The 17,318-nt window shown below is 42.9% G+C and overlaps 1 protein-coding gene across 4 annotated transcripts in view; it reads right to left on the bottom strand.

The window, feature by feature from the left end:
• Nucleotides 1–17,318, bottom strand: part of LOC123763782 (spatacsin) — a 91,071-nt gene that overhangs the window by 27,918 nt on the left and 45,835 nt on the right. For 2 of the 4 annotated variants that reach the window (XM_069304260.1, XM_069304258.1), the window contains exons 18-23: nucleotides 14,762–14,897; nucleotides 14,527–14,616; nucleotides 13,896–14,005; nucleotides 10,090–10,231; nucleotides 6,467–6,631; nucleotides 2,665–2,807 (exon numbers count right to left, since the gene is read on the bottom strand). In XM_069304260.1, the coding sequence (XP_069160361.1) occupies nucleotides 2,665–2,807; nucleotides 6,467–6,631; nucleotides 10,090–10,231; nucleotides 13,896–14,005; nucleotides 14,527–14,616; nucleotides 14,762–14,897 (786 nt within the window). Of the gene's footprint in view, nucleotides 1–2,664; nucleotides 2,808–6,466; nucleotides 6,632–10,089; nucleotides 10,232–13,895; nucleotides 14,006–14,526; nucleotides 14,617–14,761; nucleotides 14,898–17,318 lie in introns of those variants that run through there. The other 2 variants (XM_069304259.1, XM_069304261.1) reach the window with 2 other exon arrangements.

Here is a 17,318-nt window from a genome sequence, read left to right as displayed (position 1 = left end):
CATGATTACATAAGAATATATGGAGGATTTAGCCATATTAAATCAACCCCCCAAGGTTGTGTAAGTGGCAACACCCAAGAGGTATATAAATCAATCATACAGTCCACTCTTTACCGTCCATTCAATTATAACTACTGTAATCTTAATATAAATAAAGACCTGCTGGGAAATCCCACACAAGGTACCTGGCCGCCAAGAGCCTGTTCAACCACCAAAACCCCCATGCCCGAATATCATCCCAAAACATTCACAAACACAGTTGTCAGAGTGGTATACTTCCAGACATCATGGGCAGCATGAGTGTAGACCGCAGGCTGGCTAGACTTAATGACACTGCAGGTGACCTGAGAAATACGAGCCCTGGAACAGGAAACCAGGGAAACCGGATCAGCCCAAAATGAGTCAACCGAAGCAGAACTGGTGGCATGAAGGTAGCGGCATAAAGCTGCCACTAGACAAAGCGTATGATGCGCCACTGGCTGAACCAACCAAAGAAACCCTCTGGAAGCCTGACTCATTCTTTGCCTACCATTAATTGCACTTAGGTAATAACCAGGGCCAAAAGCACAAAACCCCCGGCATCGGAGAAGAGAATGAAACTCACCCACCCAACAACCGGAGGAAAATCAATAAAAATAACAGCCTTAAAAATACAGTCCCAGACTGAAGGGGTCACTGTAAATGGGACAGAAAGAAGAAAAGAAAGTACCCAGTCAAGAGACAATGCTGGCTGCTGGCTCAGGTGGCACATAAGCAGGCCGGATATGAAACAGTGTGAGAAAGCGTATAAAATGAGGCCAAACAGGCATCAACCCTGAACGCAAGCTGGAGTGGCTCCGCCAGCATCGCATAATATGAAGCAACAGTATTCGGCATAAGATGTGAATCAAGAAACAGCCAAGAAAGAAAGAACAGAACAACCCACTTGGAAACCGAAGAGCAATGATGAAGCGATAGAAAAACGGCAAAAAGATCCCCAAGAGACTTAACTTCACCTGCAAAAGAAGACCACAGGTGAGACACCATTTAACTAGTCTCCTGATCACCATACAGATGATAAATATGCATCAAAAACTCCATACATGTAGAGCAGAAGAGATGGCCAAACCAGCAATGTATGTCACTTGCCGGACTCTCTGAAAGAGGCAGAGGAGCAAGCAATGCAACAAAATCAAGGTTGGGCTGGCCATAAAGGAGCCAGAACACATCAGCACTCCAAGCAATAGCAGGACCTGGGGAGAGGCAAAGAGAGACCCCCCCCCCCACCCTGTCTCGACAAGTCCAGCCAAAATGCGTCGACTGCAAAGGCCTCGTAGTCATGGAACGGTGCCACATAAAGGGCCAGACGGCAAGACCATGCCAACGCAAAGAGATTCATGTTCTGCCACCCGAATGTCCGGCAAAGCCAGAGAAAGGAATCAGCATTGACAGTCTATTCCTTGGAAAATGGATGGAAACAGGACAGACTGTCGGCCAGGATGTCTCAACACAGACCAATGCAGAAGATGTACAATGACCATAATACAGTAGCTGCACTATCAGGACCTGCAGCACTGTGTCATGAAATGTCAGCACTGCAGAAATGTCCAAAAAGAAACAGTGCAGAGCTACAAACTAATTAAGTTTACAACCGAGATTTAACAGCACAGAAGTTGCTGTTAAACACATTGGACATAATCATACTGAAGCCAACACAATAGTCATAAATACTCATCCATTGGCTAAGGAAGACAAAAATGAGTAACACCTACCAAGCAGAAAGAGGCCAATACCCTAATAAAGTGCCAGAAGCCTGGGGGGGCCCAGAATATTAGCCATGGACATATCGACAAAGAAAACTGACACAGCAGCAAGCTTCTGCAAATCAGGGGATAAATCACTGAATGGCTAGGCTGATAACCTTCTGGATGACATGAGTGAGGTAGTCCTTGGAACAAGGAGTTGACAAATAAGCTGTCATCTACCACAACCTGAGTAGCAAACCCATGAACCCCACTCAAAACCACCTGACAAACCTGGGACAAGGTGGTCATCTGGAATTTGGGAAAAGGAATATGCCAAATGAGAACAGACGGGTCCAGAATAATGCAAAGTTCATGAGTATCGAGCTCTACAGAGCAGCATATTTCGCTGGTGGATGCCAGGCACAAAGTGAGGACAGTTATCTCTCTCAACCAGGTTGTACTGGCTAGTGCTGCCACCTGGTGGTGGTTGATCTAGGTGAATAGTTAATAGTTAGACTGTTTTAGAATTATTATCTATTCCAGAGGTTCCAGTGATCATTCTAAGAAGACAGGTGCTGAGTGGTTTGTTGTGTTTTTTGTTATCATAGTGAACAGTTTTTCTCATTGGTAGTCTGACGTATGCTCTCCACTGTGCCTCTTGCCCCTGGACTATGGGACAAAACCATCTGAAAAGTTACATTTCATGGTGTGGGTTTAAATTAGCGCAGGGCCTGCCATACTGGCAATGTCTCGAGTGAAGCCATGGTCATGACTCGGGAGAGCAACCGAGTAGCCTTTCTCAGACACTATGACTACCATTTAATTTATATTGTGAGGATTAATTGTACATCTTTTATTATTTTTATCTGTTAAAAGAAAACTATGCTCTAATCATTAATACAATTAAAAATGACATAATTTAAAATGATTATTAATTTACCATAAGTGACCACTGTGAGTGTTGTATGAGTGAGGTGGTGAGAGACAATGCTGTCCTTAACACTGTACCGATTCCCTCCATGTTGGACGCTCCAGTATAACAGTCATGAGCTCGGATCACCAGTTCAACACTCATGCTATGTACTGCAAATATAAAGGAATTATTATTTTATCTTTTAAATAATTTATAGATTAATAAATGTATGGATAAATTAGAAAAAAACAGCATTGAATGTAATGAAACGCCATTTTCTGGTTGAACCCTGGAGGCTCTCTGGAGCTATCAGGATGATGTGTGATATATTAGTTGGGGGGCATCAGTCAATTGGAGTTCAGCCTTCTGGGGACCACGAGCCAGAACCTGGCCCCCCTCAGAGAGGCAAAGGGAGCAATGGCCTATGAAAACCCCCTTGTACTTTGGGGCATTTCATGTCTGTCATTGATCGGGGTTAGCACCCAGAAAGGTAGGCATAACAAAACAGACTCCACATGGTAAGAAAAATTGTAACCGAAGACCGAACAGAGAGGCAGAACTCCCCAACCCAAAAAGCAAGCAAACAAGCAAACGTCACATCCTACTGCCGCACCGCTTGTCCGCACAGCCCTTCCCTTCCCATGCTGGCTACTCATACCACCAGTTCAGAGGCTGAGCATCAAAATAATGCAAAAAATGCCAACCAGAGGGATGGAAGGTGCCAGCGAGCCTCTGGGGTTCACCCAGAAAATGGTGTTTCATTACATTCAATGCTGGTTTTCTGTGGGGAGCCGAGCTACCTAACCCAAAGACAAGTAACAGAGGGACTTATCTGGGAGGCAGCCGCCACTCACTCCTCAATTTGAAGTCAAGACAACTGACTGCAACCTGTGACCCAAAGCCACACACGAACAACTAAGACCAGGAATATTGACCAGGTAACAGATGGCCAGGACTCTGTTCGACCTCCAAAATCCCCACGCCTGAATGTCAGCCCAAAACATGTTGCCTAAGACGGCAGCCAAAGCAGCGAGGACGTCATGAGGACGAGGATAGTCCACAGGCTAGCTAGACTTAATAACCCTGCAGACACCCTGGAAGACCCGAGCCCTGGAACAGGAAACAAGGAAAACTAGATCAACCCAAAGCGTGTCCCCGACCACCAAGGCCAAGGTACACAAATAAACAAAGCACAAGAAAGCTTACAAAACAGAGTAGAAGTGACATCCACCCCGATCGCAAACTAGAGCGGCTCCGCCAGAGAGGCACAATATAAGGCGACAGTATTCGGCATCAAATGACGGTCCTGAAAAAGCCAAGAAAGAAAGAAAGGACAAGATAACCCGATCAGAAATAAAAGACAAGTTACGAAGAGAGAGAAAATGGGAGAAAGAATGGCAAAAGACTTCATACTATCGCCTAAATGAAGCTCTCAGGTCGGACACTATCAATGAAGCCACCTGATCACCATAATGGTAATCAGGTGAAATGATTACTGAAATGGCTGGGTCACCAGTGTGGGGGTCCAGGACTTCCCCTCGCCCTCCCATGGGGGATTGGGGGTGCTGCGCGGACAAGCGGCACAGCAGTGGAGTGTGACGTTTGCTTGCTTGCTTGTTTAATTGGGATTGGAGGGAGTTCTGCCTCTCTGTTTGGTTTTCGGTTGCAATTTTCTTAACATTTGAGGTCTGTTTTGTTATGCCCACCTTTCTGGGTGCTTAACCCCAGCATAGATAAGGAAAACCCCTCCAACCATGATGGGGGGGGGGGAGGGGAGGGTTCCAGGGCCATTGCTCCCTATGCCTGGTCTGAGGGGGGGGGCCAGGTTCTGGCTCGTAGTCCCCAGTAGGCTGAACTCCTTTGACTAATGCCCTCGTCTAATGAATTGCATATTAGCCTGATAGCTCCATGGAGCAGAAGAGGCTCCCCACAGAAAATGTGCCAAAAACAAATGGGACAGAGTAATGTCTGTTAGCCAGGAGGAGATCTGGACTTTTAAACACCAGTCAGGGAGGAGACCCAGAACAACCACAAACGAGGCACAAACAACTCAGTGAACGAGGACCCAGCCTTAAAGCAGGAGCTGAAGCAGATCCACTCGTACTGCAGCCAGAAAAAGACAAGGAGATACAAATCTGCAGGATCCACTGGAACCTGGATATGCACTTGTAAGGAAAGGAGGGGGAGGCAAAGAAAATAATTCCAGAACGCAACGTATTTGTAATCATAATATCCCTGATTACTTCTTCACTATTTGTGAAGATCAGGTCAAGAGTATTATTATCTATAGATGGCTTACTTATCTGTTGATCAACCACAAACTTTTTGCAGTCCTGTTAGCTCTCCAATATGTGCTTGATGAACTAGACGGTTTCCTGACAGTCTTTCTTTTACTGTATATTATTATTAAATATCACTTTCCTCATCAAATCTGTTGCCTCCTAAATACCCATCAGAACAGAAAAATGCCTCGGGAGTGACGAACTTTCAAAGACCACGCACCTGGGGGTACATCTATAGCTGATGTAACTTGCACCTCTGTGAAGCAGCAGAAATGTTGTAAAGGTAACCATGCAAATAGAATTAACACTTTCGCCCGGGCATGACGTAGCATTGCGTCATCCGTTTACTGGCGGTAATTCCGGGGATGACGCAGCATTGCGTCATCCACTTTAAATAATCTCCAAAAATCAGGTTTTAATCCAATTTTTTTGGGACTAGTTTTAAAATGCGCGCCGATGTCTTCCCATTTTCCTTGTTGAGCCTCGTGGCCCTCAGGCGGCTTGGCACATGCCGTGGGCCCATTGCTTTCGCTCCACTGTTGTGACCAATGTCGCCTCCCCTCGCATCTCAAACGTGTGAACATTTCGCCTATTTTCCGTGGCTATATTTCTTACTGCGGCTTTAGAAACTATCTACGCTTACTCCACGATGGATAGTGATCATGAACAAGGCCCTTCCAAGAAGAAAATTGCGAAAGAAAGACTTGAAAAGGGCGGGAATTGGGAGTGTAGGTGGAAGGCGGCTGAGCACTCACTCGCGGCTAACGCGTGGCCCGTCTTCAACTCGTCGGCGGTTGGAGCGTGACCAGGTTTTTTATTTGATATGCTAATGTTCCTCTAGAGAATTCTATTGCGAACCCATTGAGACCAAAATGAAAGACCTAGGATAAAAATTGAGGTGACCAGAGTGAAAATAGTGAAAACATTTTATCGCATTTGCGCGCTCCTGGGTAACTCGTTCGCACTTTCTCTGTTTGCTGCGGGTAATTAGCCGAGCTTTTGCAGTTTATATGCATTTAGTGCTGTAGAGAATTCTATTGCGAACACAATGATACCAAACTTAATCTCGTAGGACGAGAATTAAGGTGACAAAGTTGAAGAGAGTATACACTTTTCAGATTTTACGCGCACTCCCGTGACACCCTGGGTCCCATATCGCACAGTTGAGGGGTGGCGAGCGGGGTGCACCAAAGTGTTAAGAAGGAGAAATGTAGCCTCAATCTGCTTAGAGACTTGGAGATAATGAAATAAGGTTGCCACCAGACAAAGAGTGTGATCATTAATTTATTTATTTACTTATTTTTTGCATAGATATTCCCCAGGCCCTAAGCCTCTGGCTAGCATAGACAAACCAAGCCTCAACCAACATAAGTCCACTGCAATATGAAGAGATTTAAGTTTATGGCTAGAAAGCTAGGGTTAAGCTGAAAATATACAAACCAGAATGATCAAAACATACGTTAAAAGAAAAATTAATATCTAACCATTGACTTGTACTGTATCTCCTAACAATTAGTGAACATTACGAAAAAAGTAACTGTAGAGACCTTTCTCCATTTGGTCCGGGTGCGATGAGCCCATCCGCTGACCAATCTCTAGTAACTGATTACCCAAGAGTGTAGGATCATCACACAGAGTAAGCAGCTCTTGCCACTGTGCTTCCAGCTCATCCCAAAGCAACAGGCGATCTCTCTTGATTGTCCCTGACGTACCTGGTAGCAAGATTTCAAATCAATTAGGAAATTATAATGTGAAGCTGCCATTGTTTCACACTAACACATACCAGGCCCAACAGTAGCCATTGTTGTTTCACACTAACACATACCACACCCAACAGTAGCCACTGCTGCTTCACACTAACACATACCACACCCAACAGTAGCCATTACTGCTTCACACTAACACATACCAGGCCCAACAGTAGCCATTACTGCTTCACACTAACACATACCAGGCCCAACAGTAGCCATTACTGCTTCACACTAACACATACCAGGCCCAACAGTAACCATTACTGCTTCACACTAACACATACCAGGCCCAACAGTAGCCATTACTACTTCACACTAACACATTCCAGATGCAATAGTAGCCATTGCTGTTTCACACCAATATGAGGAGTTGGATTTTTGCCCACTTCTCAGCTAGCTTACATCTGTTAGGTAGTAGAAGGAATGGGGATGCCTTCAGCATTCCAAAGAAGTAACTCTTGTTGCCGTAAGTATTCTGTGTGAATAGTTATAGGTTTTCCCTGAATTCTGTAACTCTGGCCCCCTGGCAACAGGGAGAGAGAGAGAGGAGGTGAGGGGGTACCATTTCAAGTACCCACGGTTCCCCCTTTGCCGGTGATGTAATGTCATCAGCGTCTCCTGCCGGCTTTCCTCCAATTGGTAGCTGCACGAGGCCTCCGCTGATGCTCGAACCTGATTGGTCAAATTCCTGGCACCAGGAGAGCTGCGGCCCCAAGATTTCCTGCCTTAGGCGACATTCTGTGTTGAAGAGCTGTGCTGTCACGACGTGGGAAATCAAGTCCTGGCCAAGACCTTGGTTTTCCCATTTATATCAACCTCCAGCCAGCCTAAATCGACCCTACGCTGTTCCCCGTTGTAGTCACAGAATCCCGCTACGAAGGAACACCACTTGTGGTAAAGAAAAGGAAGATTATGAAGTCATAGCCGTTACATGTGCTACCCGCAGGTGCCACTTGACTGCTTCAAAGTGATCACAGATCATCGGCTTCACCTAGAGCAATCTGTCATTTCATTACTCCGTAACTGTGAGAAATAAGAATCAGGAAGCGATTCTGTGTGTTTGAGTGATGATCGTGTGTAAATCTTCGATATTGTAAATGTGGACTTAGATTATTTCCCGTCCTCGCCATTGTGTTCCCGGCGTCCCTCGTGGCACCCTATTCATACATATATAGATACATAATCTGTGCCAGCATGCTTACATTCAGCCTTCAGCAATATATCATGCTTGTGTTTAAACTGGTGTTTATACTGTACTGAGCGCGCACTCTCCCATTTTATTGGTGTGGGAGTTTAGCCATTCTCTCCTTTAGTGATGAGCGCGCGGCCACCTCATCTTGCCACCTTGAGGCTAGCCCCGCCTCACTGTCCAGCCTGACTGCCTCTTAGCGCAGTGTCCCACCTCAAACCTCCACCTCACTCCGTCATCCTTGGCTCGTGCTTCAATCAACAGCTGGGGCTAGTGTGATTGATTGCTTATGGGTGTGTCATACCGGTATAAATTAACGTGAGTACTCAAACATTATTTTCTCTGTATCTTCTGTTGTTGTGCAAATTCCTTGTGTTGAATTTAATTTAGCCGTCTGGTGTTCGCTCTCACTAGTTCCCCTATGGGACCGAGTTCGATTCCCCCAGGGAAGCATGATAGGTAAAGACTTGCTATAGCTTTTCTGTGTGAATACTGTAGCTAGATCTTCAGTGTGATTGTCAACTTACACATTCAGTTTTTACACATTTAGTTGTCATTGTGATGTGTGTATTTTACTGTGTCTACCATGGTTAGCGTGGTTTCAATATATACCATCACTGTGTGTTAACCCATGTCTATGCCGTTCTGTCTTTATTTCCAGAGGACATGCTGTAAGTCCAAGTAAGATTATTTTACTTTGTGTTTATTGATTTATTGACACGTGAGTGTGTCAGTGTGGTGTGTTGTGTTTTACTATGTTATGTGGTCTCTGTGACCGGGTGTACTTTGGTTTAGTGTATTGTTGTTGGTCTCAGTGACCCTTATTGGTGTGTACAATATTATCATTACCATGTTGTGTTGACTCAGTGTCGTCAGTATACTTGCGTTCTATAAATCTCAAGACGTCAGTGTAACTTTGTGTTCAGTATCTTAAAGTCAGTTAACTTCATGTTCATTAACTTGAGATATCAGTATACTCAGTGTTCAGTTAAACTTGTGTTCAGTATCTTGAGACGTCAGTGTAACTTCGTGTTCCATATCATTTGAGATATCCGTGTGTTAATTGTTTTGTACTTGATACGTCATTGTATTCATTAAAGTGATTGATTATCAATTGATTTAATACGTGGTGATCAGTAATCGTATTGACTGATCGCTGTTAGTCAAGCAGTCTTAGTGACGCCGAGCTTTAACGTAAATTCTTCGTGAATTAAGTGAGCTGTCAGGCTTTGACAGATCTTGGTACGATTACTCAGGGATTGCTAATTACCCGTAGCCACTGTTGATTTCACTGACATTTGTTTTGATTGCATGTCTTGGTGACATAATAATGTAAATATATTTACTGAGTAAAGTAACGTAATCAATTGAGTGTTGCACGGAAGACTCGTCTCAGTGACAAGTCTGTCAGTTGTTGTTATTCAGTCATCAATCGCCCCACGCTGGTTACGGATCTCACATTTGGCACCAATATGGGCCGTGCATTGTTGCATCTATAATCACCCCTCATTGATCCCAGATTCACATCTGGCACCAACGTGGCCCATTGTCTTTCATTGTATGTTATTGCTACTTGCCACAGTCACGTCAAGCTGCCATTGCGTCTGGAGTGGTTGTCCACTATTGTTAAGTGTAGACAGGGTCAGCATTACTGCGAGCAGTCCGAACCGGAAGCAAATGTTCTGGCTAGTTTAGCCTTGTCAAGCACCACGTCCGACATTAACGTAACGTCAGATTGTTCTTGCCATGTACCGTTAGTATTAAGTTTTATGAATAAGCTAATTGTTAAGTACAAGTGTCTTTACGTTCACACCTTCAGACCCATTGTACCCAGTATTGACTTTGCCATTATTTGTAATTTTTAACATGATCCTTTTTACATTGCCTGGATTACTTGGATTTGAACTGCATTCATGGCCACACACATCAAATATAAATACTAATTTGTTGTGAGGACCGTTTGAGCTACTCTGACGACCTCCTTCTGAGGTCCCAGAAGCTCCACGACCTAGTGGATAGGGAGTGCCAAGGATTTGGACTCCTGCAGCTGCTCTATGCATCCCTGGTCAGTCATTAAAGTATAATCTGCCCTCAGCATATGTTTGATGCTAGTTCAGTACTTTCCTGACTGAGGTTTCTTGTAACCTATTCACCTCTAAAAAGGGATAATCTCACAACCAACACATACCAAACCCAACAGTAGCCACTATTGCTTCACACTAACACATACCAGGCCCAGCAGTAATAGTAGCCACTGCTTCTTCACACAAAAAATTCAAAACAGCACTTTGAGGCACAGGAAAAGCATGAATTAATTCACGAGCCAGCTGGACAACCCCACTTCGTCTTAAACGCAGTACCATAGATACAAGCTGTAAAGAAATGTAGAAATTTTAATCACAATTATTGACAACTTCTGTGCTTCACAATTTTAACCATACATGTACAGTAAAATTGTTTAAATGGCATCTACTTTTGAATGGGATGAACAGCCTCACATAATATCTCTCTAATGTATGAATTTTTGGAGAGAAACAGAATGACATAATATGTATGAGGATCAGAGAAAAATGTTTCAGAATAGCTTATCCTGTATTTACAATGAGCAGAACAGGAAAAATGCTGGGTTACCTTGACCGTGAGGTTACCTTGAGGTGCTTCCGGGGCTTAGCGTCCCCGCGGCCCGGTCGTCGACCAGGCCTCCTGGTTGCCGGACTGATCAACCAGGCTGTTGGACGCGGCTGCTCGCAGCCTGACGTATGAGTCACAGCCTGGTTAATCAGGTATCCTTTGGAGGTGCTTATCCAGTTCTCTCTTGAACACTTTGAGGGGATTGCCAGTTATGCCCCTTATGTGTAGCGGAAAAGCGTGTTGAACAGTCTCGGGCCTCTGATGTTGATAGAGTTCTCTCTCAGAGTACCTGTTGCACCTCTGCTTTTCAACGGGGGTATTCTGCACATCCTGCCATGTCTTCTGGTCTCATGTGATGTTATTTCTGTGTGCAGGTTTGGGACCAGCCCCTCTAATATTTTCCATGTGTAAATTATTATGTATCTCTCCCGCCTGTGCTCAAGGGAGTACAGATTTAGGCTCTTTAGTCGGTCCCAATAGTTTAGATGTTTTACTGAGTGGATTCTAGCAGTAAAGGATCTCTGCACGCTCTCCAGGTCAGCAATTTCTCCAGCTTTGAAAGGGGCTGTCATTGTGCAGCAGTACTCCACTCTAGAGAGCACAAGCATTTTGAAAAGTATCATCATCGGTATAGCATCTCTAGTGTGAAAAGCTTGTGTTGGCTTGTTATCCAACCTGTCATTTTTCTTGCAGTTGTGACGGCTACTTTATTGTGTTCTTTAAAGGTAAGGTCTTCTGACATGAGTACACCCAGATCCTTTACATTGCCTTTTTGTTCTATGTTATGATTTGCCTGAGTTTTGTACGTGGTTTCCGTTTTTATATTTTCATTTTTTCCATAGCGCATGAGCTGGAACTTATCTTCGTTAAACACCATATTATTTTCTGTAGCCCATAGAAAGACCTGATCTACATCTGACTGGAGGTTTGCCGTGTCCTCTATGTTGCCTACTCTATAATGCACTATAAATCTTTATAAACCAATGCCACAAATTCCATTACAATACTGTATTATTATAATGATCATTTTTACGCTATTTTCCATTTTAATTCATTGGCTATGTATTTTTTTTTCCAGTTGGTTCCCATGAAATATAGTTTTGGGGCTCTAAATGTTTTTTTCTGAGCCTAAGCTACTCAGTTGCTCCTCTTTGGAAGCTGTGCAGTCTCCAGGGCCTTCGTACCTTAGCCAGAATGACCTTCACATTTACTGTTCCAGGATGACTCTTTGTGAGAACTCCTGCTCATCCAAAGACAAACAACCCACCTATATCAAACAACGAGTTGACCATCTGGTTGACAGACGGGTAAATAAACCCCAGTCGATGATCATACCTTAATTTATCATGGATGTCCACTGGGTAGGCTTAACTAGCTAGAGGAGCATGATATAGGGTTAAGTGGAAATAGATACATCCTGGGAGCTCTGTCTATTGTGAAGAAGGCTAAACCTTGCTGTATGGATAGCTGGCAAGACTCAGCAACATTGAGGTATACAGTACTGGTGGAGTGAATACAGTGTTTTCACTCTGTTGGAAGTTAGCTTTAACAGGTGTGGGGTCAATCCTGGAGTCAGTCACAAAAGTAAACACCACAGAAGGGCAAATTTTCAAAAATATGAAATCCTTTGTGAAAATCTAGAACATGTCCCAGGATAGCCGCCCTGCAGCACAATCTAGGTGTAACCACAAAGGTAAAGGGAGGTAAAGGCTCTATCCCACAGTAACACAGTGTGGCCAGCTACATCTATTAGGGCTACAAGATTAGGTGTAAGCACAGCTGATGTAATTACTCTAAATGCTGTAATTGAACATAAACAGGTGTAGGCTCATTTATGAGGCAAGTCACAAGAGTTACTACGTATATCGCAGGAGAACAAGCTTCATAATAACGTGTAATCCTTGGTGACATCCCGAGAACAGGTAATTGGAGCTCTTCCTATGATCACAGCCTGAAGAAGAGACCTGGTGAAAAGGCTTATATTCTCAAGATATTCATACTTATTTGTCCATCCACTAGTCTCAAGAATTGGCAAGGGTATTTCTGTGACCAAAATAAGACAAAATCCACCGATGAATGTAACAAAGTGCCTCTTTCTAGTGGGACCATCTGTGGCTTCCCGAGTTACCCTCCTAGTGGGATCCTTGGTGGCTGCCAGAGTTACCCACCTAGTGGGTTCCTTGGTGGCTGCCAGAGTTACCCACCTAGTGGGTTCCTTGGTGGCTGCCAGAGTTACCCACCTAGTGGGTTCCTTGGTGGCTGCCAGAGTTACCCACCTAGTGGGTTCCTTGGTGGCTGCCAGAGTTACCCACCTAGTGGGTTCCTTGGTGGATGCCAGAGTTACCTGCCTAGTGGGTTCCTTGGTGGCTGCCAGAGTTACCTGCCTAGTGGGTTCCTTGGTGGCTGCCAGAGTTACCTGCCTAGTGGGTTCCTTGGTGGCTGCCAGAGTTACCTGCCTAGTGGGTTCCTTGGTGGCTTCCTGAGCTGGATCCCTAGTTTGAAGGAACCCTAATGGGTTCCTTCAAACTGCATCAACAATCGACTTGTTTATGTCAGTGTTACTAATTTTTAGCTATAACTTGTCTTGGTTAGGCTCCATTTAGATTATGCAGTTCAGTTTTGGTCGCCGTACTATAGAATGGATATAAATTCTCTAGAACACATCTAGCATTGGATGATAAAGTTAATCCCATAAATTAGAAACCTGTCATATGAAGAAAGATTGACAAAACTTAAATTACATTCTCTAGAAAGGCGAAGAATTAGGGGTGACATGATAGAGGGTGTTCAAGTGGATGAATGGACATAACAAAGGGGGATATTATTAGGGCACTAAAAGTATCAACACAAGACAGAACATGAAACAATGGGTATAAATTTAATAAGTTTAGATTTAGGGAAAGACTTTGGTAAATACTGGTTCGGTAACAGGGTTGTTGATTTGTGGAACTAATTACCACGTAACGTGGTGGAGGTGGGGTCTCTTGATTGTTTTGAAGCATTCGTTGGACATGTATAGGAGTGGGATTGTGTGGTTATAAATAGGAGCTGCCTCATATGGGCCAATAGGCCTTCTGCAGTTACCTTTATTCTTATGTTCTTAATTTCTAACAAGCAATCCTTTTATGCCTAACCTGTTTGATTGGCTTTCTCAGTATTAGATAGATATTTGACTCCCAAGCTCCCATTGCCTCAGAGAGAAAGCCAGATTCTGGTCCTGGCGTCTCGTCGGCAAAGACAGGTCTCAAGAGGCCTGGTGTAATTAGGCAAGGTTCTGCAGTACCAGTATCTAAACTCAGAGAGTGACTGATTGTCCCTCCCAGAAACACTCACTGTTATAGATTAGGATGTGAGTTATGTCTGAAGTACTGATAAAAGAATATACATGTTGCACTCTGCACTCACTGTTATAGGATTAGAATGATGGACAAGATAAAGATACGACAGATCCAAAGAAGCTGCAACTTTGTAGAGAATAATAATTCGCTCAGCAGTTTTCTTGCCCATTGTCAGTTCTGTAAATCAAAATACTGTATATCAATAAATTATAAAAACAAATGAACATAAATAGGGCAAATTAAAGTATCAAAAGAATTATACAAATTGATATATTTAGGATAATGATAAATTTAAATGAAAAAAAACATGTATGAAATATATATATAGAAGGAACTATAAAGGCACCAGCTGCATATCCACTTTGCGGACACTTCTTACTACTTTTCTTCTTCTTTGTGCGTCGGACAGGTGCTTGCATCTCTTTATTATTGCATTATTCATCAGTTCCAGTTAATAGAAGCTGTTCTCTTTATCAACAAAACGTTTTTTTTTTTAAATATTCGTCTAAAATCAATTTCTAAAAAATATTTTGATGAAAGTTTCACAAAGTTGAAGCCAATAAGTTGAAGATTTGTTTTAACATTTTAAAGTAATTTTTACATAATTCAAATATTTTTTGAATTATACCCCCTTCAATGTCACACATCATATACGTTTTGCACAGTTTAAGGGTTAATAGCAGCACAAAGTACATTACCTGAGGCAACTTTGACCATGGCTGAAGTTTGCACGCCAAGTTCTTTCTCAAGTGATATCGTATTGAAGCTCCTACTAATGGTACTTCTACCTGAAAAATGAAATGCATGATATGATTGAAAAGCAAAGGCATGCTCCATCTCCCCCCCCCCTCTTTCATTATATATATATATATATATTGTATATAGATATAATAATCTATTCAGTAATGTCTCAACGCAACATATATAACATACGTTTGTGCTCCTGTGTTGTTGCATTTTGAACTATTGATGTTCTGCTTAACACCCCTTTAACAGCCTCCTCACCTTCCAATCTTAGCACCTTGCTGCCGTCAGCCATTCCAAGCAACAGCAACAGCGATTGTACATTCTGAAATCATACAGCGTACAAACTAAATTAGGTAAGGTTATATTAGGTTAATTTTTCAGGTAGTTTTTCAGGTTAACACTTTTAGTAAGTATTACATCAATAGAAACAATTTAAATCAGTAATTTATTCAAGCATTAAAGAGCATCAATTAAAAATGCAGATTCTTAAAAGATTATGATATTATCATTCATTTGATAACAGTTTTATAATTAGTAAACAACTTCACATCAATCACTGTCAAACAGTAGTTCATCCTGTCAACAAGTGGAGAGCAACTCATTACTGTATTACTGTAACGAGTATAACATTCATTAAAACATGAATAAATTGTTTACTCATGTTAGATTCTTTTGTAAAACAGCTTTGAGGAGATCAGATACTAAATTTTCCACTTAAATAATTTTCAAAAACATGCAGATTCGTATTAAGCACTCAGCGATTCAGTAGCAAATATATATCAGTGACTATGGAGGATGAGCATCTTAAGTGCTAGTTTCAACCTAAACATCAGGAACCCAAACCAATTTTAAAATGCTGGATGGATGAGAACATGCCAATTACCATCAATAAAAATTTAAGGAAATGAGCCAAGAACCATGCAAGAGTACCTGGCAAACCTGGAACAATGAAGTTGGTCAAGGAATCAAGCTACCTGTTGAGATCTGATAAGTCGAGAATAAAGCAAGGACCTGGTATATATTACATGGGAATGAGGGGAACAGATGAGTCACCTGCTGCAAGGACTATGTCACCTTCATCACCCCCACTAGTCCAGCAAAATGTGAATGATTTAGCAGCAGAGTGGAGCAGATGGCAGAGAAGGACCCTAAGACACCAAAGATAGGGAGGACTACACCCACCAATGACCATGAGATACAGCATGATATTCCCAAACATCTTGGGTCCAAGCATGCCAAAAGGTGCTCAGATGTCCCCCCCACCCCACTCCATCACCAGGCATACCATAAAGGGGCTTGTGTAGGGAAACCTACCGATTGCCAGACTGGGGCAAGCACTGAAAATGCTCTTGCTGGGATGCAGGGATGTGATCTGGATGGAGCTTCACAGGCCTGGGGAAAATTGTGCCCCAGAACTTCAACCCCATTATTTCCAAGATTTGTTTCCCACAGTTAATATTAAAGATTGGAAAACCACTTATGCAGAGAAAACAATCCGAAGGAAAACTCACAAAATAAAATCTAATTTAATGGGCCACTGTGAAACCAGGCTGTGACTCATACGTCAGGCTGCAAGCAGCCGCGTCCAACAGCCTGGTTGATCAGTCCGGCAACCAGGAGGCCTGGTCGACGACCGGGCCGCGGGGACGCTAAGCCCTGGAAGCACCTCAAGGTAACCTCAAGGTAGGCCACTGAGAACTAGCAAGGTGAAATGCACATGCCAAGACTAAGAGTAAAAGTATCTAGTTCACCCGACTGTTTTGGTGAAAGTGGTGACACCTGATGCCCCAGGTGAAGCCCCTCCCCTACTCGACCACTTCCAGGAACTAAAACGAAACCCACATGAATAACAAGTAACAAATACCCATTTGTAACCAATGGGTAAAGGAGTCAAGAGACCTATATTTAATGACACCATATGGGGAATGCAATTACAAGAAACAATAAAAGGAAAAGACATGGGAGTAAACATTATTCCAACACTAATACCAGAAGCCAATGTGAAGAGGATAATATCACTGGCATAGGGAAGGTTAGCAGACAAGACAATGTCATTTAAGAATATAAACAAGGAGACTTTCGAGTTCATACACAATGCCTAAGTGAAACCATTACCTGAGTACGTAGCTCCAGCATAGAACCCATACTTTTTGAAGAATAAACAAATTTGAGAAAGTTCAGAGGTTAGCAACTAGATTACCTTAATTAAGAGGCCTCAGCTATTAGGACAGGTTGAGAGAACTCACCCACACAACCTTATAGGAGACAAGAAACAGGGGGGGGGAGATATGATAACTACATACAAGATATTGAGGGGAATAGATAAAGCAGATAAAAGAAGCTTATTTAAATTAGAAAGAGGTGGAACAAGGGGGACATGCGTAGAGGCTAGACATGCAACTAGGTGGAAGAGATGCAAGGAAGTTCTCATTCCCTGTACAGGTGGAATGCATTGAAGGATGAGTTTATTGTAAGAGATTCCATCCACTACTTTAAAAAGAAATATACAGTAACGAAAATGTTAATGTTGAGAGGGGCATTTAGAACACTAGGCATGATGGCTAGGAGTCAGGGCATAAAGAACTATACAGTACTTCCCCCTGTAATCACTGATCGGTAAGCACATCAGGTCTTTTGAAACGGTGGATTGTCATTGTGGATGACTGATAGTGTACACATGTGCACTTGTTTATCCATGATTCAATATAGTGTGAATGAAATAATAAATAGATAAGTAACATTT

The sequence above is a fragment of the Procambarus clarkii genome, chromosome 52 (genome assembly GCF_040958095.1).
Source record: "Procambarus clarkii isolate CNS0578487 chromosome 52, FALCON_Pclarkii_2.0, whole genome shotgun sequence".
Lineage (NCBI taxonomy): Eukaryota > Metazoa > Arthropoda > Malacostraca > Decapoda > Cambaridae > Procambarus > Procambarus clarkii.
The sequence above is the reverse complement of the archived record's forward strand: the minus strand, read 5'-3'. Positions and strand labels throughout refer to the sequence as shown.